This window comes from Grus americana, chromosome 4 (assembly GCF_028858705.1).
Source record: "Grus americana isolate bGruAme1 chromosome 4, bGruAme1.mat, whole genome shotgun sequence".
NCBI classification, from domain to species: domain Eukaryota; kingdom Metazoa; phylum Chordata; class Aves; order Gruiformes; family Gruidae; genus Grus; species Grus americana.
Window position 1 is genome coordinate 20,588,202 of NC_072855.1, and position 24,242 is coordinate 20,612,443.

Sequence of the window (24,242 nt, forward strand, 5' to 3'; positions counted from 1 at the left end):
TGTATCTGAGCAAAGCTGACAGGCAAGACCTGTGTTTGGTGGTGAGAAATCAGCTCAGCTGCCTGTGAAGCCAGAGTCCAACTGTGAACTGGAGTGGCTGGAACACAGACACGTTTTTTTACCCTGACCTAGCTGAGAGGTGGGAAAGGCATTTGGGACAGTGGTGACTTAAACTGTCAAAGCAACACTTGTCAGAGTTGGTCTGCTTAAACCTTAGAGATGTTAGTATACTTAGCTGTCATTTTGCATTAAGTTCTGAACTGCATTTGGGGTGACAGCCTTATCACTATCCTAAGCTAAACTTTGACTAAGGATGTTAGTCTGCTGGTAAGATCTCTTAATTATGCTTAAGACTTGTTTTTTGCAAGTCATTTCCCTTACAGAGTCCTTCTGTGTTTTATTTTCTTACGTACAGCTCTTTCCTATGAGAGTTACAGGCTTGCTAGAATGTAAGAGAAAACAAGTTTAGCTACTCCTTCTGTGTAATCTCTTTTGGCTTCTGTTAAAGTTGAATTTGCTGAGGTGACCAAACAGCTTTCTCCGACTGAAACCACTGGCTTCCCTCTGTCTCCTGCTTCTCAGTGTATTTATTAGTGGTGTGACAGATTGATGGGCTGAGTTGGCTCCCTCTGAAGGTCTGAGCTCTGCAGGTGGCGCAGGGGAAGCTTGTTGAGGAGCTTGGTGCAGGACAGTAAGCCCCTTAGAGACAGATTAGTACATTCTCCTTGTTTTTCTGCTGATAGGAAGCAGTCGCTGTGGTAATGAAGCTCCTCTGTTTATGTGGGTATAGAGTGAGGAAAAGCACATGGACAAGTGATTAACCTATTACTTTAATGGAGCAGTGGTTAGAAATTTTGACCAATGACTATCCTTGTCAATAACTTGTTATCCCTTTAAAAGGCGTTCAAAAGAAATATGTATTTGCCTTTATGGTTAGTGAGGTTAGGCTGGCTCTTTTAAAATCTTCCTCCTTTGCAAGTTCAGTATGGTTATTTACCACTTCCTTGCAAAATCATTCACGATTTCTGCTTCTATTGTGTATTTTTGGCATTACAGTGAACTGTGGCAATTCAAAGAAAACCATGAACCTTAAGTTTTTGTGCTGCTTTTTTATTCAAATTTTTTTTTTAAATTGCCTTCAGCACAGAAGATGAATGCTTATCTTCCAGTTGAAGATGGAAGGTATATTTAAAGAGGGGAAACTTCTCTGAACACTGCAGACATTCAATCATTGAGAGCAAGGTTGAGCAAATCCTCAGGTACTATAGTATAGTGGACGGTTCCTATATTGGCAGGAAAGTGGTCTAAAAAGGCTCATCTTGTGTCAACTTTGTGACGTCTGTTGAGTAATCAGGCAACACAGGTAGCAATCAGTAGGTTTATTAAAGTTGATTCCTCATGCATCTAAAAAAAGCATTCTTCAGATGAAATCTTATTCACAATTATGGGCGGATGGTAACTGTAAAAAGTGCTGCTTTATTACTCAATAGCTCTGTTCTTACCATATTTAGAAATTTAATTTCTTAAAAGGTAGCTGCTTGTTTTGTAAAGACTCACTGATACTTAAATTATGGTTTAGTAGGGGACATAGAATCACTTTCTTAGGAAATAATGGTCAAGTTCACTTGTGAAATACCTATTCATGGATAATGTGCAAGGTGAGATCCAGGGGAAAATTTACTGTGCTAGGTGGGCAAGAAGAATCCTAATAACCGTACACTAAGCAAAGTAGTTGTCACTGAAAGCTGTGAATGTGGGACATTACATGTAGAACCATGCTTCAGACTGTTTTTGTGCATTAACAGTTTACCATTATTTTAGTAGCCAATTTTGTGAACTATGTGCAGAAAACTATTGTTTTCCTTTTCCCTAACAGTCACACTTTTTTGGTTTGAGTGGATGAGGATAAAACTAATGAGCCTTATATTGCATATTCCCTATTCAGTTACAATAGCTGAGCCAAATTATATTGTGTTTTAGGGACTGAGATTCTGTTGGCATGCTGATTTTTCAAGCTGATAACTCTTTCAGTTGTTAAGGTAAGTGTGTGCAAATCTGCAGTTTCCACTGAATGTTTCAGCCAACGTTATTAGGGAGTCAATCAAAAAGAAATAATAGCATGTGAATATAAAGGAATTTTAATAAATGGAGTAATTTTTGATGATGTTTCTCACATTCTGCACCATTCCAGCATTTTAATGGCATCCTTTAAGTTGATAATATCTAAGTTCTATCGTACACTTGATGTCTTTGGGCTACTGTAGCTTCTTGCAACAGGTACAGGAAAAAGCAAAAACAGGGAAAACACATCTCTAGATATATGTTTAGGCACTTTCTTGTTCTTAAATAAGCTGTCATTACTGACTTTCTTGCCTTAGTGTAGCAGAATTGTGTGAGGCTTGCCTGGATTAAAATCATGTCCTTTTTGAACTAGATCTTTGATTTTTTAGAATCATGTACAAGTTTAGTGATTTACTCGACAAAGTTTTTTTCCAAATGTAGGTAGACTACTATAAAGAAGTGAATTTGTTTACTTTCTGTAAGTTGTTTAAAAGTGAGCCTATTTACTGATAAGGTGCAAGCTGTATTTAAATTGCAGTTGTGGTTCTGTGATTTTCTTTTTATGGAGATTGGAAAAGAGAGGACAATAATGAAAGCAACGTGGGAGGATGAAAGCGGGTCAGAAAAGGGAGAGGGAGTTTCTAATTGAACCAGTGACTTCCAGTGAGAGGGCGTGACTAAATGAAGCAGAGCTTTTTCTATTGTATTTATGTCAGTATTATTTGATATAGTGCCAAAAGTGTATATAGTGCTGTACAGCAGAAGACTTGTTTCAAACATGTAACATGTTCCCTGTGCTGGAGGACTTAAATTCTTTAAGTATAGGCCAGAGCAGTACAGGATCATGCAGTACAAAGATGTGATAGTGTATGGTTGGTGGCATTCACCCTGGAGCAGGTGGGTCTTTCTCTCTTTCTCTCTTTCTCTCTTTCTCTCTTTCTCTCTTTCTCTCTTTCTCTCTTTCTCTCTTTCTCTCTTTCTCTCTTTCTCTCTTTCTCTCTTTCTCTCTTTCTCTCTTTCTCTCTTTCTCTCTTTCTCTCTTTCTCTCTTTCTCTCTTTCTCTCTTTCTCTCTTTCTCTCTTTCTCTCTTTCTCTCTTTCTCTCTTTCTCTCTTTCTCTCTTTCTCTCTTTCTCTCTTTCTCTCTTTCTGAGAGGGAATGTTTTATATATCGATCAAAAACTTTCTGGTTTGGTGATTTCTGGGGCTGCTGTGCCCCTTACTTCCAAAGAGCCACAGTGCAGTTGGACCACCCATCATTTGCTCTTCACAGAGCAGAAAAGTACTTTAGGAGTAGGAGAAATGCTAGCATTGTTCATGTCCCTTAGACATGCTCTATTGGTGAGGTTTAAATTAACTTTATCTCCTTTTGTAGGATGGATAAGAAAAAGGGTGCATTGGGTCAGATTGGCTGAGGTTGGTTCTTTGTACATTATGTGCGGATATGAAAACTGTATTTTTTTTTTAAATGGGTTGGCTTTTAGTTCAACTCCTGATCTTCAGGACAAGGTCTTTACAGCAATATTTATTACAGTAGACACCCTAATGAGAATCAAGGCCTAAGTGCTGCTGGCAGGAGAAAGTGAGAGTGAGTTGATGACTGCATGTGTTAGTGCATGTGTTCATCCTGAATGATGAACCAGCCTGTGGCGTGATGGGTGATCTGGAAACTGTCATTTTGCTGACTTGTCAGCTCTAGAGGGTTGCACTTACACACACAGTTGCACCTGGAGGGAGCAACAGGGGAGATAGGTGTCATTTCTTCAGCAGTTTCTGTACCTCAGGTGTGTGATACTATAAAAAGAGTAAGAGCATCTGAAATGCATCATTTACCTGTGTATTTAGTTACATATGTCATATTAAGTATGTTCAGAGCAAAAAAAGAGATACTCCTAAGATACATATATCACTGCGAGGTAATGGATCTGCATAATCTTCAGTGTCTTCTGCACCTTTCTTAGAACTGGTAACAGCCACAGCATTATTTTTATTGAGGAAGTAGCACAGCAGCAACTTCTGTGGTTCTGCTAAGTGAAAGGAAGTAGTAGAAGACCATAAAATGTTTAGGGTATGAGTAGTCTAAGGATTTAAAAACTCCTGTCTCTAAGATGCTACACAGATAAAGCCACAGTAGTTAGCGACACTCACAGTGTGGACTGGGTCATATTAGGCTGTATGACATTAAGTTAGAACAAACTATAAAGATCAGTGAAGGGCAAAGAACAAATATGTGTGGGACATGAAGAGGGGTAGCCTGAGAAAAGTAAATCTGCTCAGAACTTTGTGAAGAATGAGGGTTGTGTGGAATCATAGGCTGTGGAGTATAGAGTGACTGAGAGAAGAATTACTTAATCACCTGTCCTTTCTTTTGACAATATAAGCTTGTTTATTTTAGTTCTTTCCTTTTGGTTTGTGTTTCCAGTGTGGTGTGTGTTTAACGCTGGGTGTACTGGTTACCGGTAGTACAACTGCCTCTGTTTCCCTTAATGATCAGACCTGTGGATATTGAACCCATTTTTATTTTGGAGAAGATAAAATTTTCCTTCTGAATGTCTTTGTTTTAGCCATTCATATGGTTCATTTATTCAGTATCCTCATCCATGGAAATGAAAAATGTGAAATGTTCTGTTTGAGCATAAGTAATATTACTTGCTTGTGTTTACTTCCATTGTACCTGAACTTGTATATCCAATTATATGTAATTTGCATTCATCTATTAGAAATGTGTCCTTTAGGTGTTTTGGTTTTTTAATCATGTGTTAAATCTGTAGAACATAGTTTTTTTTGAGCTGTGCATTTTTACCATTGGCAAATCGTAACAGTGCCCTATTTTCAGATTAATTTAAAAAATAAAGCATATCCGTGTGGAATAAGGTGCACTTACAGAAATCAAATGCATCAGTTATCTCCAACAGCAAACAAATATTAAAAGCTATATGAATCAACAGCTACATTTAATGTGTATTTCATAAACCAATCATAGCTGAAACCACTGTATGAAATTTGGTGGTCTTTTTGATATGCCAGCTCATGCCGGGTCATAAATGACCATTTTTTAATACGCAAGAATTCTTTGTGAAACCACCAGATAGGATAATGTTTCCTAGTGATAGATAGTCTTTTTCCCTTGGGAGTTGTGTTCTAAAATGTTTATAAGAGAATATGGTTGTGTAGGTGAATGCAGAGAAATATTTTCAGTATTTGCATCCTGTCTTCACAGAAATCTGTGCACAGGAAAATGTATTAACAGAAAATTCCTGTGTTTCAAAACGTACATCTGCTGCTTTGCTTTTACTGTTGATGTAACGTTATTCTAAATGTAGAAATCTGCAAAACCAAAACAAGGCTGTTATGGAGTAGCTGAGTCTTACCATGTAGGTAGCAGTGTACTGCTTAACCTGTATGAAACGTTTTTAACAACTGGAAGATTAAAGGATAGCTCCTGAGAACTATTCAGTGTGTCCTGCACATTGGCACTGTTGTATGTACGTTGGCTTTGATAATTTTTAAGCATGTTTAAAGTCTATGAGTATAAATTTCCCTCAGTGCTTCTTCAGCTCCTCACTACTTTGTCTGTGGTAAGTAAATTGAAGCTGGAAACAGGCAGAGGCTAGATGATTATAAGAATGAGAGAAAATAGTCCTAGCATGCTACTTGAATCCATCTTTTTCAGCTTTTCTCAGATGATGTCTCTGTTAGTGGCCGAAAAGGAATACTTTTATATTAATCCTCAAACTTTAAATGTAAAACAAGAAAACCTCGTGTTGCGCTTTCCTAGACCTTAGATAACCTCGGTAAGCCAAGTAAACCTAGTGAGCTCACATACTGGTGAGCTTGTAGTATACCATGTTTAATAGGTGGTGATCAGATAACTGATCACGTAGCACCTTGAAATTAATTCTTTGAGGAGTATTTTTGTGTCTTATGGTAGAAGCAATAGGCCCTGTTATGGTGAGGGTTCTCTTGTGCTAAATGAACATACATTTGAAAGACTTTCTAGCTTTCCATGTAAGTAGCAGTTGTCTTAAAGTTGGGGGAGAATGATTAAAACATACCTGTAAATGACTTGTTGTATTTTAATTTCTTTCTTTAAAAGACTTTTTGTCTCACTGTCCAACCCCAAACTCTTCACATTCTTTCACAAGTTTCATGGCTATGTAAAACATCTAGGAGAAGGTTGCATCTGGCAGTTGACTGTGTTTTTAGAAATGGAATTAAGCAAAGCACAGAGTGTTTTTTGCTGCACTCCTAACTACAGTAGACCTATAGTAGTTGAAATGGCAGTATTTCTTCTTCCCCAGTTCTGTCACACTTGAAGGCTTTTGGGATACCAGCTATTTGGTAGATATTAGACATGTTGGAACTTAACTTCAGCCTCTCGCCAAACTTCATTGTCACTTCATATTGTTGGAGAGCAGAGGTTGGAATTTCTTATGCTCTTTCTTTCTGAATTGCATAGTGTATTCTGAAACTTCTCTAGAGATTATATAAAAATCTGAAATTCTTTTCATTAGACTCCTGTTTCAAGCATTGTTTCCCGCAGACCTCCTCTAGGGAAGTAAAATCTTTCCTTGGTCACTCTATTCTGTATTTAATTTAGTATTCTTAATCATTTCTGTCCCCTGGTAAGCCTATGTGAAGCACACTGCAATTGTCCCAAACCCCATTTATTTGACAGTTTTGTTTAACGCAAGTGGGACTTGCCACTCAATCAGTGTCCGGGTCTTGTACTGCCCTGGATTAGTGATTGCCATATCTTATTTCTGACAATGTTGAGAGGTTTGTGCTTTAGGAGAAGGAGCTGGAACGATTGCCCTAAACAGTTAGGGATAACATCCTTCCAGGGAAGTTTCTTTCTGAGCACTTGTCTGGGGACTGTTTCTAGAATCCATACTGAGGTATTACAGTAATTTCTTGTAGCTTATTAAAGAATTCCTCTAATGTGTTCCACAGTAAATACTGCGATATGTGCTATCATATAACTGGACTAATAAAGAATTGGTCTCACTATTCAGGAAAAATATTAGGCCCTTGCTAGATCACTCAAAAGCACCACAAGTGTGTAGGTCCGGTTGGAAATGATTTGACAGCCAGACATTTGGGAGTGAAACTTTTCCAATGAAGAGGCACTCTGTGCCTTTTCCAAATCCGACACTTGTTTCCCACGTAGAAAGTATTCTTTTTTTCTTCTGTTTTCTCATTGTACTGGGTCTGGCTGGGATGGAGTTAATTTTCTTCATAGCAACTGGTATGATGCTGTGTTCTTTGTGACCAAAACAGTGTTGATAACACACTAATGTTTTAGCTCTCGCTGAACAGTGTTTGCACAGTGTCACAGCCTGCTCTGTTTCTCACTGTGTCCCATGTCCGTCCCCCAACAGTGACTGGGAAGTGCACAAGACGTTGGGAAGGGACACAACCAGGCACATGACCCAAACTAACCAAAGAGATATTCCACGCCACGTAATGTCATGCTCAGCAATAAAGTGGAGAGGAGGGAGTTTGAGAGGTTACCCAGCTTTTACTTGGGAACTGGCTGGGCATTGGTCTGCCCATGGGAGGTGGTGCATGATTGGCTTGTTTTATCTTGTTTCTCTCTTCTTCCACTTCTCCTTTGTTAGTTAAACAATTTTTATCTCAACCTACAATTTTCCTTGCTTTTTTCTCATGCTTTTCTCTTCACCCATCTGATGGTGAGGGGGAATAAGTGGCTGTGTAGCGCTTAGCTGCCCACTGGGCTTAGCCCCTAACACCCATGATGATTTCATGCTTGTGTAAGGCAAAAAGAAAATAGATCTCAACACATGAATATCTGCTACAATATGTTTTTCGATTCTTCAGGGTAAGGCAAGTATTTTGCTTTTATTCTCAATTTTGAAATTTTTAAGATGCCATGAAGACTTCTGTCACAAAAAAACCCTGGAGAAAACAGTAACTGCAGTGTGTTTTTATTAGTCTTTGTATATTGTGGAGTTAAATCTGAGTGTTTTGCCTTGCCACAGGCTTTTTTGGTGCCTCATCTCCCATAATTTTCTCAGGCCCATTCTTTTCACCTAGCAAGTCTTAGTTTGCCACTCATCTTCCCATTCTCAGTCCTCACTCTTCCTGCTATTTACCCCATCTTGGCCTCTCCAGTGTGCTTGCTTTCTGCTCAGCTTTTATTCCTACTGTATTCAAATTTGACAACTCCCATTTGCTTTTTGCCTCTCTGGAGAGCATTATTTACAGAAAGATCCATGCTGTTCCTACTGGATGCCAAAAATTGTGTCAGTCTATAGGCCAAGTGAAGATACAAGTCTTCAGGCAATTTGCTAAAGTTTGCCTCTATTTGCCTGTATTTTTTTTAAGGCTTTTGTGCTCGGTAAATAAAGGTGAATGGACTTTCTCAGGGACTGTAAAAAGGATGTTCTTGGCTGAAGGCCAATACCGGAAAAAATTGAAGTTCATAATTCTAGGCAGGAGGATGCTAGAGCAATTTAGTGACCATAGGTTTTCAGTCAACGTTGAGGATGGGACAGCATGTGATTTTTATTTTTTTAATATATTTTTTAATAATTTTATTCTTGCAAATGGCAAAACTGTCTTGGCTAATTTTAATTGATGAATTTTTCCTTCCAAAGTTGACTTGACACATAGAACTATTGAAGAACAACAACAAAAAAAAATCATCCAGGACAGTTAGAATATTAAAAGTTTGATTAAAACTAGTTAGTGTATTTGTAAGATTAATATTAGTGTACTTGGTCATTTCCATAGTTACTTGAGGGGCAGTAAAGAGGTAAAAAGAGTAAGTTCACTTCCCATTCTGTGAATGGGCAAAAGAAGTTTGAATAAAAGTTTGAATGGCAAACTGAGACTTGCTAAATGAAAAGGATGGACTTGAAGAATGATTTGGGACATGATGTGGGAGAAAAGTTATGCCTACAGTGCAAAATGTGGAAGTGAAATTAATTTATGCACAGCATCAGAAGACAAATAATTTCATGAAATAAGAGAATACAAACTAGTGGTTGGAGAAAATACAGGGCTGGAAAAAGAATTATTAGAACAAGTTTAACTTGTTGTAACAGCAAGTGATTATGGTGTGACTGATGATCATACTCATGTTTGCAGTGCAGTGTGTTAGGGAAGTACTAATAAAATACAGCTTGCACTGAATTAGTTTTGTGAATTGAAATGGCAACTTGACTGTATGTCCAGAATTCCAATACAGTACACCTGAAGCAGCGTTTAGTCTTAGATAGTAAAATAAAAATAAAAACCCAAAACCATGAAAGGAAAGGAACTTGGTGAGCATTCAGATATAATGTTATATAACTTATAATTAGGATTTCAAATGTTTAACTTGTTTAATAACCACTATAGGGATGCAACTATGATACATTTTTAGTTTCCTTTCCTTTATATTTTCGTTATCTATCAATCTGCATATTTTCAAGATGTAAACAAAGAGGAGGAATAGAAATACTGAATATAAAAATAAATTCCAGAACAGTGAAATCCAGGGAAAACCTACATAAGAAAAATGTTACAGCCTCTGTCATCTCTGACAGGTAACCTTGAAATGTCTGACCTAGCTTATTTTTCAACATGCCATTCAAATATGAGAGTTTGAAATAACAGCAATCATAGCTTGTACAATATCTGTCATTTAGTACAAAACCATAGATAATGTGTTTCTTGTGCTTTCAAATGGGCTATCTTAGCATCAGAAATACTAAATCAGAAATACTTCTGTGTGATAGTTACCGGTAGTTTTTGTACTTCAGGTTGCCTTGTCAATACAGGTACCTACACCAAGCTGCAGACATGTGGACGGAGTAAACCAGATGAACCATTAAATGAAATACATGTGATATTTTTTTTTTTTTAAATTTTCACGTCTTGTTTGTGTATCTTGAGTTTTGCAATGTGGCTGAAAATCTGTCATCCTGGATGCAGTTGCTGCTGTGGAATATATCTGGTTCATAGGAGTATATGTACTGGACCATGCCTGCTAGTCATCAGTAATGGACGATTAAGAAAAGAATATGAAAGAGTAAATGTAGACTGTTTTTTTTCTTCCTTGTGACTTCTTTGCTGCTGGTAGAACATGGTTTAGGTTTTCCTGAGAACAAGGTTGTAAAGAATAGATCATTATGCTTAGTAGAAGCTAATAGAGTACTGTACCAGAATTTTGTTTTATCTTTTGAGTCCATTTGTGCTTTCAGCCTCCACAATATCTTCTAGCAATATGTTTCACAACTTAGTTGTAACAGTGTTTGTAGAACAAGGACAAAAATTTTTATTCTAAAATGAAATTTCAAGATATTAGATATATTTCCTAATTCCTGTGTTTGTGAGAGAGAATAACCTTCCCCTTTTCGCATTTTGCCTATCTTTTATTACTGTTAGGTCTTTGCATCCATTTGTCAGTTTTCTCTCATGCTCTTGCTCAAGGTTAAAGAGTTTTAGCCAATTGCATATGAAAACTATTGATCATCCATATTGATTTTTGTGTTATTTTTATTGATCTGAGATAACTTTTTTCCACTTTACGCAGTTCTCAGAATTGTGGATGTGTGGCAGAATAATGCTGTGACTTGGTAATGTTTGTGTTTCCTATTCCATTCTTAATCATTCTTGAATTCTAACTCCTTTGACTATTGCTATTGAGTTAGGTTTTTTTACTGGATGTGTAAGAATGCAATGTCAATCAACCTTATTCTTGTACATATTGATCACTTATTGAAATAATGTGATTTGTAGCATTCCTGTACAAGTCATGTTAATTTTTCCTAAAATATATTTATCCCTGTGAAAATGTCTACTAATCTAAGTGGTCTGTAGGTCAAGCCTTAGGAGTTCTTCATTCTGAAAAACATTTATGGGATCTTTGAAATAATTTTGAGGTGGCACAGAAAAGTGCTGTTCGTTTGACATCAAGGCTAGAGTACATAACCATCAGTCATCCATCAAGATGACATGATTGAGGAAAAAGTATTGAATTTAATTTAGAGACAGTAAAAAATTGGAATTTAAATATGAATATGTAATTTCTTCTTATTCTACTGCTCTAATGTATATTGAAGGAATACTAAATGAACTAGCAAATTTAGTTCTCTTTGGAAGGTTCATATTGCTAAGGCTAGCGTTTATATCTGTTCACAAGTTGATTACAGTGACACCATTAACTTTATTTTTGGATGGAGAAGGCTAGGGAAAACTGCGTGTGATTTATAAAGGTACTGCACTGAGCATGAGATGATCAGAGTTTACCCTGTGCATCTCCAAAATGACTCAGTGCTTTAGTTCTGCCTCTGAAGAATGGGGATTTTGGTACTTTTCCCTGTGCTGTATATTCAGGATTTGACTAAAGAAAAAGATGGGGTTTATTTCTTTAAGTAATTGCAACTGTTTTGTGTAGATGCCTTGTTAATAAAGCTCTTTTTAGGCAGCAATGAATGTGTGTGCAAGGGGAATGTATCTACTGCACTCAAGAGTTCTGCATGAGTAGATGTTGCCTTAGGGGAGTGTAAGATTTTGTCTGAGAGGTTTTTTTTGTGTTAATGCAATGTCTTGTGTTCTAGTGTCCCCATCTTGGATTGGATCTGTTGGCCACAGTACAAGCAAGCATGGTGTGCGTAATGCCTCCTTTGCTACAAAACAGGCACCACTTAATTTTTTTCATGTTGAATTAAAATGTGCAGAGGGATTGAAACAAAGACTGTAGTTCTACTCAAAATCAGGCAGCTAATCTATAGGGATGGTGTTTGTCTGTGGAGTATTGCTTAAAGGTAATCTGTTGTCTAGTCAGTGAGTCAGGTGAATGCTCTGCCAGATAGAATGATCCTAGGTCTTCAGGGGAGAACAGTAACTACATTAGGTAGTACCAGGGAGGTGGGATATGCATACCTACGTGCTCACGCTGTTATCCAGGGAAAATGAGAGGCACAGGGCATGCTCAGGAGATGCAGCTGGGTAGATCCTGAAAAGATAAGTGGTAGAAGCAGTAAGGTTTTGGGATATAACTTTCCTGCTGCCAAACTGCAAAGCTGTTTGGGTTTTCTAGTTACCTTTCTGCATTACAAATATGACAACGCAGTGATACATACCACAGAGAAAAATACAAGTGAAGTACATGTCCAAAATTTAAAATATATAAAAAAAAATATTGTGGCAAGAATTTTAGTTTCATTGTTTCATTTAAAGTTAAAATAAAGCCAGACAAGTGAACAGTACGCTAACAACAACAAAGTAAAATGTGAAAGGAACTTCTGTCTGGTCAGGAAAATAAAATTTAATTTCATGGTTTAAACTGAAAAAAAATAATTTGGCTTCATCTTGTTTATTCAGTTCCTCTACAGAGAGTGGACTACCAGTACTTAAGATGACTAATTTCTCAAGTCTTGAAAAATACCTTCAAAATTTGCTGAATGTTCTTGTCACTGTCTTTTCAGGAGAGTGCTGTTCAGCTCGACTACATAAATGGCAGTAACTATGTATTTTTACATTTCTAGAATTACTCAGATGAAATTGGAATGTATCAAATCATTCCACCACCAATTGCTGTAGAGTTCAGGACAGATCCACTGCACGAACAGGGGAATTTCTTGTCACATCATTTAATGATCAAGTTCTTGTTGTCCTAGGGAGCCTCGAACACTGTTGTAGGGCAGTATTAGGAGAGGGGTTTTTTCACTCTCCAGGAAGTATAAAGGGAAAAATATGCCCACTTACCAAAGAGTTTGGCGAGTCATAGAGATAGTTATGAACACTGGCAGTAGAAGCAGTGTCTCTTATGCCTCAATTTATTTTTAGATAGAAAGGTGTTAAGCTAAGCCTGCTTTTTTTATTTATTCTACTCCCCATCCCCCCGTCCTCATTTTGACTTGTGGTTATACTTCCTTACCAGGTTGAGCAGATGTACATTGCAGATGTACACTGCTGGCTACAGCCTTCCTTTTTTTTCATGTCTTTTACCTGACCATTTTGGTTCAATCTGAGGATATTTTTGTTAATGAAAATGTTTGTCCTGTGTAAATTCAGTATCTTATATAAATAAAGACTTTTGTGGAAAGTCTTAACCTAGTGTAAAGAGCTTACTCTCTCTCAAGAACAGTGTTAAAGCACTGAAAGAAATACAGCTGTCTTAAAACACTTTATGGGTAAAAGACGTTAAGTATATAGCAAGGTATTTCTGGATCGTGTTTGGCTACATTCCACAAGAGATTTTTTTTTCTTGTGATTCTGAACTGGCACATATGAAATACATTGTCGTCCTTTTTGTAAGAAGTCATTAAGGAAAAACAGATTTCTGAGAAATTGTCATGATGGGAAGAATTCTCTGTGATTTGTCAACTCAGAGATAAGTCTGTTAATTTCTGTATGTTGACAATAACTGCTTTTTGTTGGCACTTCTGGTCAATGCTGTGGAAAGGATCTCCTGGTTATTTGCATACTTGTGATACCTGAAGTTTTCAAAAGTGATTCAGAGAGAAAGTAAATGTGACTTAGCAAAGAAAGTTATCTAGTGTTCCAAATTAAAAAAAGCCTCTGCTATAGTGGGAAAAGCTGTTGCAAGGGGGTGGTTGATATTTTAATAGTAATCTATCTAGGAAATTACAAAGAAAAGACACCAAATTCCAATACATCTTCAAAAATTGTAAAATTGGGGTAGTATTTCACTGTAAAATTATAACTAAACACTTTTGGTTTAAATTAGCAACTTCTTCTTTTTTCAGGAAATTTGGAGAGCGACCTCAACCGAAACGGCTTACCAGGTAAGAATTAAAGAAATTCTGTTTTTTAACAACTTTCTAAATTTACCCTTTTGTCCTGGTTTTAGCTGGGATAGAATTAATTTTCTTTCTAGTAGCTGGTATAGTGCTGTGTTTTGGACTTAGTGTGTTATCAACATTATTCTCATACTGATGTTTTTAGTTGTTGCTAGGTAGTTGTAGTGTTTACACAAAATCAAGGACTTTTCAGCCTCACACCCTGCCAGACTCTCACACCCTGCCAGGTGTGCAAGGAGCTGGGAGACCACAGCCAGGACAGCTGGCCCAGACTGGCTAAAGGGATATTCCTGACCATAGATTGTCATGTTTCGGATCGAACTGGGGAAATGATCCGAGAGGCAGGATTGCTGCTCGGAAACAGGCTGAGTATTGGGTTGGGTTTTTTTGCAGGTGATGAGCAATTCCATTTGTGCATCACTTGTTTTATATTATAAAATTATCATCATCGTCTTCCTTTGTTATCCTATTAAACTGTCTTTATCTCAACCCATGAGGTTTTTTTCCATTCTCCTCCCCATCCCCTTGCGACGGAGTGGGGTGAGTGAGCGGCTGCGTGGCGCCTTTTCATTCTCAGAAGGATTTCTAAGTTAAAAAATTGTAGCTTGCTAATCCTACAATTTTAAATATCAAAGTTTTTCAATTACTGTATGCAATCAGCAGCCAGAAGTGAAATTTTGAACAGTGAGTGGCTTGATTTTAATACGGTACTCAAAATGCCTTTTTAGAAATGGTGTTGACTTCACACATCAGTTATTGTAGATTATTCAGTAGGATGTCAATCTGCTTAGTTTTAAATCACCAGGAATGAGCTGGATTTCTTTTCTTGGGTAAAAGTGTCTTGTGAGGTCACGTAAAATAACACTTTTTACTGCAAAAAATGCTGCTATTACATTACTGCTGTCATGTAGCAGGTAAGAGCAAAATGAACACAGTGCTGTCAAGGAGCAATCTTAACCAATTTTTGGTGAAACCTAAACAGTCAGAGATAACATCAAGCAGTACGATCAAGTCAATCCATTCTAAGTGTTTAGAGTGGCTGGAGTACCTGATTTGCTCCTGGTCTGACTGGAAAGTATTTGTGCTAGAAGCTGTTAAGTAGTCACCATTTTTCAAACTGTTGTAACACAGTCTGCAAATACTTATTATTCTGTGCCACAAACTGTGCCGATTATGAGTAGCTACTGAGTTTAAAATTGGCTGTTTGCTTTTTTTTATGGTTTTGTGTGGTAATAGAGCTGTATAAAGACATGGAAACCCTTTGTCACTCTGGCCTACGTCTGTTTTGAAAGAAATTGTGATACCTCCATGTAAAGCACGGGGTGGGGGGGAACATTTACATTTTGTGTTGGGGAGATCTGTCTCATTGCATTTCTGTATAAGCTTCAGGTTAGCTTGTGTCATTGTTAAACTTCGTTTCAATGCAAAATTTATCTATACTGACTTATAAGTAATTGAACAAACATTATTTCCTGTTGGCCTACCTATTTTCCAGGGATATTTAAAGATACTAAGTTTTAAGTAAAGAACTTTTTCCCATCTTGAGCAGTAACACCTGTTAGTATCACCCTAAAGTTACTGATAGAATTTATCTTCTATGATTTAAAAAGACCAACAAAAATAATGACTATTCAGCGTGAGGTCTTTTAACTAAGTTTTCTATTAACTATAGTGACTCTAGGTTTCAGATGCAGTATTTTAGCTGCCAGATGTGCCAGGTAATCTTTCCTGTGAGTACAGGGTAGGCATCTGGGACTTGCTAGCCATCCTTCAAAGCAGTAGGTTGTAAACCTTGTCTATACTGATAGAGGCTGGAAACAAACCTAACTTTTTTCATCTGAAGAGAAAAATGCTGAAAGAGAAAAACTGTCACACAAATTTTTAAGAGTATGATTTGTTTATCTAATGCTAAAAAAAATGTATCTGTAAACCCTTAAAGGCATTTAGTTCAATTATTGGAAAATTATTCTGCTTTTTTGTGTAAAGGCAGTCCTGTTTGTCTAATAATCTATTCATCATTGTGCAAGCTTCAGCAGAACAACACTACTTTGTTCATACTGTGCTAGTTGGTTTTAGATGTAAACTATAATAGTGCTACCTTTGTGGAGAGTTGTAAGATTTAATAATGAAAAATGTCATGTGAGAATTGCAATGGCTATGTGTTTTCTTTATCAGTGGGAGGGGTTGGAGGGGAACATTCCTAGTTCTCCTAGGAATTTGGATTGTACAAGTCCACTGTAGCAACAGACCAGCAGAATAGGCAGAATTTCTTCCTAATACAATGCTAAATAAACATTAGATAGCACCTAGCACTTTTGTGCGTGGGTTGCTGGTTTTGAGTGGTTTTTTAAATGGTAGTCAAGTCAAAAGTTTTTAGTATGACAGATGTTCTTAATTTAGTATGACAGTACTCTTAATAGAGTATTTCAAATTGTCAGATAAAAAGTTTTTAAACCACTTAAATGCAGCTAATATATATCATAATGAAATGTATAATAATAATTTCACAGTGAATTATGTTTTGTGGTTTAAAATATATTCTTAAACAATGGTTGTAAGTAAAGTAAGTCTCTGCACTTTGGGACAGTTCTTCCATCTGTGTTTTCATGGATAAACATCAGTTTTACCAATGTCAAATGTAAACAGGTCAAGTTAGTCTAAATTTAAAACAGTAATTCAAGTCTTTTCTCTTATATCTTGCTATTTACACAGAAAATCTAGCACACTGATTACAGTCTTAGGAAGGCATGACAAATGCAAGAATTTACAAAACATCATTAACAAAGCTGGATTGTTCTTGTTTTCGTCACACCCCCCTTCCCCCCACAATCTACTTGGTTTCCTCTGTGAAACTGTATGTGGGGATTTCTTTTGGAAAAGGTCTTATCAACAAAATACTGCTTTTTATCTTCCATCTTTTTTCACTGGAAATGTTTGGTTTTCTAGATCTGTCCAAAGGGAATTGGCAGTTGGGTGCAGTTCACAAAAGAGAAACAGCAAACCCAATCCCAAAAAAACCCACCCTTCTTCTGCAGGATTTAATCTCTCATATAACTTCCTGTTAAATTCATAATTTCTTTCTCTGGTTGATGACTTTGAAGATGAGTGCATTGGTGGGCATTCAACCTGCAAAAGCTCCTCCAGGGACTTAAAAGTGTTCCTGTCAGCACTCGGACCCAGCTAAACCCTAGGGTGTTGAATTTGGCATGCTGCTTAATGAACGGTTAGATGATACAGAAGAATGATAGGGTGTATTGTTCTCTTACTTCTCTCAAGGAATTGCTGTTGATGTGTTGGAGGTAATTATAGCTTTTATATGACATATGTCATTACCGTGATGATGAACGATAGAAAATCTAATTTATATTTTTACCTGATTGTATGCAGGAAGTAGAGGCTTTCTCTAGAAAGCTAGGTGAAACAATAAGCTGAAGAATTTAACTTTTTCTTTGTATCTTCACAGCCAAACAAAAACTTTTGTATAAACATTACATTGATTTAGTTAATAGCCTAAACAAAATTTTGGAACAATTTGTCGTTATTATGAGAGACTAAATTAAGAAGACAATATTGAATTAATAAAATGTGTTCTAATATATTTTTGGCATGGTACTTCATAAAATTGGGCTTTGAACATTGTGTAGTTGATTGGTATTGATATGATTTTATATCACAAGCATCTTTTTTTCTGGAAAACGTAGTAGTTGTAAATGACCACAGACCCCCCACTGCTAGATTCATGCAAGATAGTTGTATCTTTTTGCTTTGTAATTGTGTTAAAAAAAAGAAACCAAACTAACTCATCTTGGCCCTATTAATGGTTACCTTTTTTGAATTTTAGGTGTTTGGGGGTTTTTTGTCTTAAAGCTGTCTTTGGAGTATTATAAACAAAACCAAAAGAACTTTCAAAGCTTATTTTGTCTTTTAATTTTTAGGGAAGCAATGCGAAATTACCTAAAGGAGCGAGGTGATCAAACAGTGCTAATACTCCATGCGAAAGTTGCGCAGAAATCGTATGGAAATGAAAAAAGGTAAGTCTCTCTTCTTTCCTGGCTTCCCTCTACAGCTCCTAGCTAGGGAAACTATAGCGTGTAGTCTGGTGCATAGTACAATATAGTACAATCTGAGGAATTCTGCAGTCTGAAGAAACTTAAAACCAAATGTGGTCTCATAAATCATTTAATTATGTAACAAATACTGCCAACCTGTGACATTCAATGTAGTAATGATGCCTATTTCTACCAACAGGTTCTCTATCTGTGGGTGAAGTTTTTCTTCCATTGAGCTAAAATGGCTCTAATTTTAAACCTTCCCTTTTAGGTCTGGACTAAAAAGGGTGACTAATGGTGACTATTTGTAGAGGAGTTTTTCCCTGAGTAATTTCAAATTAATATGAAAGGGAAATTGCTAGCCTCAGTAAGATACTCTCCTGAATCAGATCTGTAATAGCTTTAAAAAGAATGAGGGGTCAATCATAACCATGTTTATGATAAACATTCTCTTGTACTGTACTGATTTTTACAAGTTACAATAATAGGTAGTTTTCTCAGGGACAGAATCTACAGGAAGATATGAGGATGAATGCTTTTTAGGCAAAGGTGAATTTCCCGCAGTCTTCTCTGTGATGGTTTTATTGCATGACTAGTAGAAGCAAATAGGATGGTCCTTCATGTGCAGCTTTCTAGTTCTCTCATGATGAAACACAATTTTCTTCAAGTATAAATGATACTTTTCTACCTTAAATTTCACAGAAATAAATAGCACAGTATTTGGTTAGTTTTCGGATACTTTGTATTATTAATATTTGTTCACTACAAAAGACCATATATTCAGCACATTAATGGCTTTGAAGTTTTAACCTTTCTTTTGCACTGTTGTGTAAGTCATGGAATCCTGGAATGGTTTGGGTTGGAAAGGACCTTAAAGGTCATCTAGTTCCAACCCCCTTGCCATGGGCAGGGGCACCCTCCACTAGACCAGGTTGCCCAAAGCCCCACCCAACCCGGCCTTGAAGACTTCCAGGGAGGGGGCATGCGCAGCTTCTCTGGGCAATCTGTTCTAGTGCCTCACCACCCTCATCATGAAGAATTTCTTCCTAATATCTCATCTAAATCTACCCTCCTTCAGCTTAAGGCCATTACCCCTTGTCCTGTCACTACATGCCCTTGTAAACAGTCTCTCTCCAGATTTCTTGTAGGCCCCTTCAGGTACTGGAAGGCTGCTATAAGGTCTCCCTGGAGCCTTCTCTTCTCCAGGCTGAACAACCCCAACTCTCTCAGCCTGTCTTCAGACCTGTTACATCATTATGTCTTTTACAGTTTTCTGGGATTTGAGATTTGAACATATTTATGACAGCGTTAGAAAACAGGAATGTTAGAATTAAGCCTGCAAAGTTCTCAGTTTGTTGCTACCAATCTAAATCACACTTCCTGATGTCTGTGAATCACAGAGGTGCAGACTGTTCTTCAGTATTCTGTGCCTCAGTACTTGACTTTAAATATGTGTTGTCTTTTCTGTTAGCCAGTGTCTCAAGTCCTTTCTTTTGGGCAGTGTCCAGGGTCTGCAGTTCCATGGAATTGTTTACTCAAAGTGCTTTTTAGATTTTTCTGAAATTCTTGATGAGAATCAAATGGGAAGTCAGTGAAAGAGGAAGGAGGAAGGGCACGGAAGCAGACAAGTATGCTGTGTATCTGCTGTGTAACTATACAGCCCTCTTGCTCCCTGTCATGCTTAAATGCAAAAAAGGTTGCAATGCATGGCCTTATTGGCGGTAAATGATAACTTTAACCCTTTGCAGCAAACTCAACAGGCAAAAAGATTTATCATGACTATATAGGGACCTGTTATCTCCTCAGATTGTATTGTCATTCAAGAGTTGCATAGTTAACTCATCACTGTAGATGGGTTAGGCGTATTACTCCCCAAAAATGATGGGTGTGCCTGCAGATAAGAAAGTGACTTTCTAAACAGTGTATCTGTAAATTCAGTCAGTTTGTTCTTGTGGGGCCAGAGCAGTTTGTGAGGGCAGGAACGTTTTGCAAACCTGTCCTGTGTATCATTATTTTGGAGAACAAATTGCGTCAAAAGAAAGGAGAAAATAAAAAGATTAGATATGCAATTTTGGTTATTAAGAGTTCCATTATGTAAGTTTGGAAAACTTACATAAGCGTTCTGAAGGATACAGGGTAAAGCTTCAAATTTTTACTTGGTAACAATTTCTGAAAGCTCCTATGTGCATGTCATAGCATTGCCATAAATTTCTGTTGCCTTGAATATATATGTTATACTTCACTTGATGCTGTTAAAGTCACTGTGGCACATACATTACCTAAACACTCTAATGTTTGGGAAACTCGTCACTGGTTTCTCACTGCTTGAAACAATTGCTACCTGGAATTAGGCATTCTTTTACCACTTTCGATCTTGTGAGGTGCAGTTCAGTTGCCTATCTCAGCACAGCTGCATTTGTTCATGAAAGGTATCGCAGATTCACCTCTTTAAAAACGGACGCATGTCAAATGAGTGTAACTTGCAAAAGATGACTGGGAATGAAAATGGTTGGATGTTGGTTATAAAATAATATGATGGTGAAATGCTTGCCGTTCTGGTGTGGATATGAAATGAAAATGTGGAATACATACTAAGATTTCATTTTTCAGTTTAAATATTTTAGTTTTTCTTATGTTTTAACACACCGTTTAGACTGTCTCTGGTACTGTTCTGCTAGTTCCCAGACTGTTAGCGTCAATAATGATGTCCTGTTTTTATCAGTGTAAAGAAAAATGCCAGTTACCAAATCCTTGGATCCATGTGTGCCCTAAGGTACTTAGTGAAACCAAATGATGAATTAGCTTCTTTCTTTTTTATTTTTTAATTGTTTCTGTTTTATTCGTAGCAGAACTTGCCCTTTGGTTCTTTGTATTGCTGGACTGAGCAAAATTAGGAAAGTTTTAAGGCTGCTTTATGCAACTAGTCAATCAAGTTTTCACCATTTTTACATTAAATACCATTTCTGAAGTGAGTTGTTTTGCATACCTCTGCTTTATAGACAGAAGCCTATTTCATACTTGTTTTTATGGAGAAATGTCATGTTTTCCATGGGACTTCATTATGGTATGGATATAATCTGGTTAATTTTTGATGCATAAAGAATAAGTTCAATTGCACTATCTTTGTAACTAAGAATTCAAGTTACAAAAGGAGTTATTTCTCAAAATTGGCATGTCTTTCAAGTAAATATAGAACCTAAAAAAACCCCATAAACAAGCTTCCACCTTTTGTTCCAGTCTTTAAACCTCGTTTGTTGTGAGGTCATGGAAAATATTTATCATTAATAAACTTTGCATGGCATAATTAAAAGGTTAGCACAATAACTACCTTTCAGTGTTTTGATGAGGCTTAGTAGATGGTGAAATACTGTGTTGAAAACTCACTGTAGACGGTGCAGATCTCACGTAGTGTGGTCTGGTTTAAATAGGCCTTGCAGAAATGCAATTCCATGTTGTTGCCGTGTGGATGGAGACTTTCTGGGTTAATTTGAGAGTGTTCTTGATACTTGTTTCTAAATAACAGTAATGAAAGAAGGCATCTTTCTTTTTTGAGTGGACTCTTTGTATTAGCCTTGCTCTTCCCTAAGCTAATGTTTTTTTAGTTTAAAAAAGAAGCCAGGAGGTAAGAAGCTCAGGGCTGGATTCTAGTTGAATTTAAGACTTTTGGCTAATTTTTTCTGTTGGATAGCTGTCATCTTTCAAAGGCATTCAGCTGATAGAGACTCAGGTGATATTTAGTCCTGATGAGTGTGGGTGTTTGGCTTGTGCTTCTTGTATTTTTTCCATATTTACCATTCACTGAGACTTCTCTCTTCAGAATCTGAACAGTGTAAACATTCAACAGTTGAAAGGACTGAAATGTTTTGGATTCCAAGACATAGTTCATCAAAGACTGTGAGCCATATTGGTATTTGTGGATTACATGCTGTTCTGAGTTTAAACATTATCGCTACTGATTAGCCTGAGAATGATCTAGCTGCATCCTTTTTTTTTTTTTTTTTTTTTTAATGGCTGTTAGTGAAGGAGCTCCTGTAATTTCTGTTCAAATACTTCCCTTCACCAAACTGAGTGTGCCTGCCCTCTGGTTAATGCTCTTGTTATTTAGACTTTTCCAGGGCTTACCCCATGGCTCCACTACTTCATCCTTAGCACTCTAGCACCTAATCATTTTTCATTTGTTTGTTGTTGTATTGAATTCTTTAGTGGATGTTGTTAGTTCTTTCAGCTCCTAAGAAGGAAAGAGGACTGCTGAGTAGTTTCATGCTAAGAACAACAACGTGGGTAATTGGCAAACACACCTCCTGCCTTGACCTACTCCGAATTGACCAACAGGTACAAAGGAAAAACTTCCCTGCTAATGTCAACCTGAACATAATAAAAACCAGCTGGTAGACACCTCTAAATCCTGCCGAAGGCGAAGACTTCTGTAAGATGAACATAGGGATGACTTGGATGATTTGAAAAAGCGAACCTTTGTGAACAGAAGCCTGTGGTTTCAAAAGAGCATTGAGTACATCCGAAGTAGGTAGCAATGACATAAACTGACTTTATTTTACTTTCTACCCCTTGCTTCCTGGCAAGTTCAGTTAGGGTAGCTTCTCTACTTGAAGTACCATTTCTTTTCTTTGTATTGATTGGTCTGAATTGACAGAAGGAATATTGTTCTCTCCTTCAGTAACTGTCTGGTTTAAAACAATATTCCAGGAGGTGCCAAAGACTCAACCTATTCCACTTTCTGTTGTTGCCATCAAGACTCAGAAACCACTAGAAATTATTTTGTTCTTCCCTTCAAGTCATTTGGAATAAAGGAGAGCATCCTTAGACAAATCTCAGCTTGGTTTTCTTGCCACGGAAAAATGTCTGGTTTCCGGTTGGTCTGATGGAACAGATGTGTCAGACCAGATGAGCAGCAGCTTGCTTCTGTTTGCTGTACTGAGTTACTGAGCCTGGAGTCTAACATGAGATTGGCGATACTATGGTCTTTCCTCACTCGAGCAGTGTATGAAGGCACTATGGGGACGCCCTGTACTTTTTGGAGATTGATCCTCTGACCTTTCCTGGCTAATGCGAGTCCCAGTGTTAGCTTCATTTAAAACTGCCCATCGTTTTAATTCCACTGATCAGAAATTCTTGGAAGATGCATAGGAGGACGTCACAGAAGGCCTCTTCTGAGAAACTAGGAGTCGACAACAAAATGTTATAGAGATAAGTTAAGTACATAAAGCATTTGCAGAGACCTGGTATCCCAAAATGCTACCCTGGTTCAGTCACTGTGCTTTATATCAGCAAGTAGGAAGCACTGAATCTGCATGTTGTCATGCAGCTCTAACAAGTATGGAATCGGTTTTCTCCTGGAAAGACATTCCTGGTTGTTATACTTCCAGTAATGAAAGAGCTCACAGAGTTGATCCCTAACAGATCTCATGTGTTTTTTTAGATCAAGTTGTTAGGTGTTTACCTCATGGAAGAATGTCTTGTGTTATTTTACTGCTCATTCAGCAAGGAATTGCTAGTCTCCTCATGGCATAGAGAAGAGGTATTAAGAGAATATGTTGTAAATTCAGTGAGGAAATGACATCCTACATGATTTTCCACCATTACTTCTTGTGCTGAAAATTCTGAACAAGCTCAGAAGAACCACACACAGCTGCCTTTCCCTCCAACATAATTTTCTTTTTACTATAGGTCAAATTAATACTTCAGAAGAATTTTTACCTCCTACTCAGTCTTACTTTAGTTTTGTGGTTAAAGAAAAAAGAGAGATAGGCCCTGTAAATCAAAGGTCGGAGGAAGATTTTTTTAATTTGTTCCACCAAACATTGTCCTACCTGATTTCCCATCAGTAATACTGGAAATTACTTTATCTAAATTACTTTACTTATTTTGGGGAGGTGATTTTTTTTTTCTGTTTTCCTCTTTGTAGTTATCTGAAAGCCAGCCTCTTACATAAACATTTTCATTCTCATTTACATTGGAAGTGTTTTATTGATGAGAGAACCTGTTTCCAGCAGTTATTTTATACATATCAAAGACACATTCTTTAACCCTCTGTGAAAATTAGAAATACGAGGATATTCATGGCTTACTCACACTATATTGGATAGAAAATTTATAATCTCTTCTATACATGAGTTCTTACGATTGTAAATATGAAGTAAAAAGCCCCCAGACTGTATTTGTCTATATCTGAAGAGTAAGAGGCTCACACATAAGAAAACCCATTCAAATTGTGAATGTCCAGACTCTTTCTTCTTGTTTGGTAGTTTTAACCAAACATGAAATTGTCTCAGCTTCAAAAATTTCTTTGTTCAGTAAGTCATAGTTTTCCAAGGTTTTTCTCTGTGTTCTAATTTAAAA

The 24,242-nt window shown here is 37.1% G+C and overlaps 1 protein-coding gene across 9 annotated transcripts in view; it reads left to right on the forward strand.

Annotated features, from left to right (window-relative positions):
* Positions 1-24,242, forward strand: part of RBPJ (recombination signal binding protein for immunoglobulin kappa J region) — a 160,649-nt gene that overhangs the window by 117,127 nt on the left and 19,280 nt on the right. For 5 of the 9 annotated variants that reach the window (XM_054823984.1, XM_054823978.1, XM_054823987.1 and 2 more), the window contains 2 exons: positions 13,783-13,821; positions 17,772-17,867. In XM_054823984.1, coding sequence (XP_054679959.1) covers positions 17,779-17,867 — 89 coding nt within the window. In that variant the 5' untranslated portion in view covers positions 13,783-13,821; positions 17,772-17,778. Of the gene's footprint in view, positions 1-1,980; positions 2,040-9,832; positions 10,645-11,628; positions 11,679-13,782; positions 13,822-17,771; positions 17,868-24,242 lie in introns of those variants that run through there. The other 4 variants (XM_054823985.1, XM_054823986.1, XM_054823980.1 and 1 more) reach the window with 3 other exon arrangements.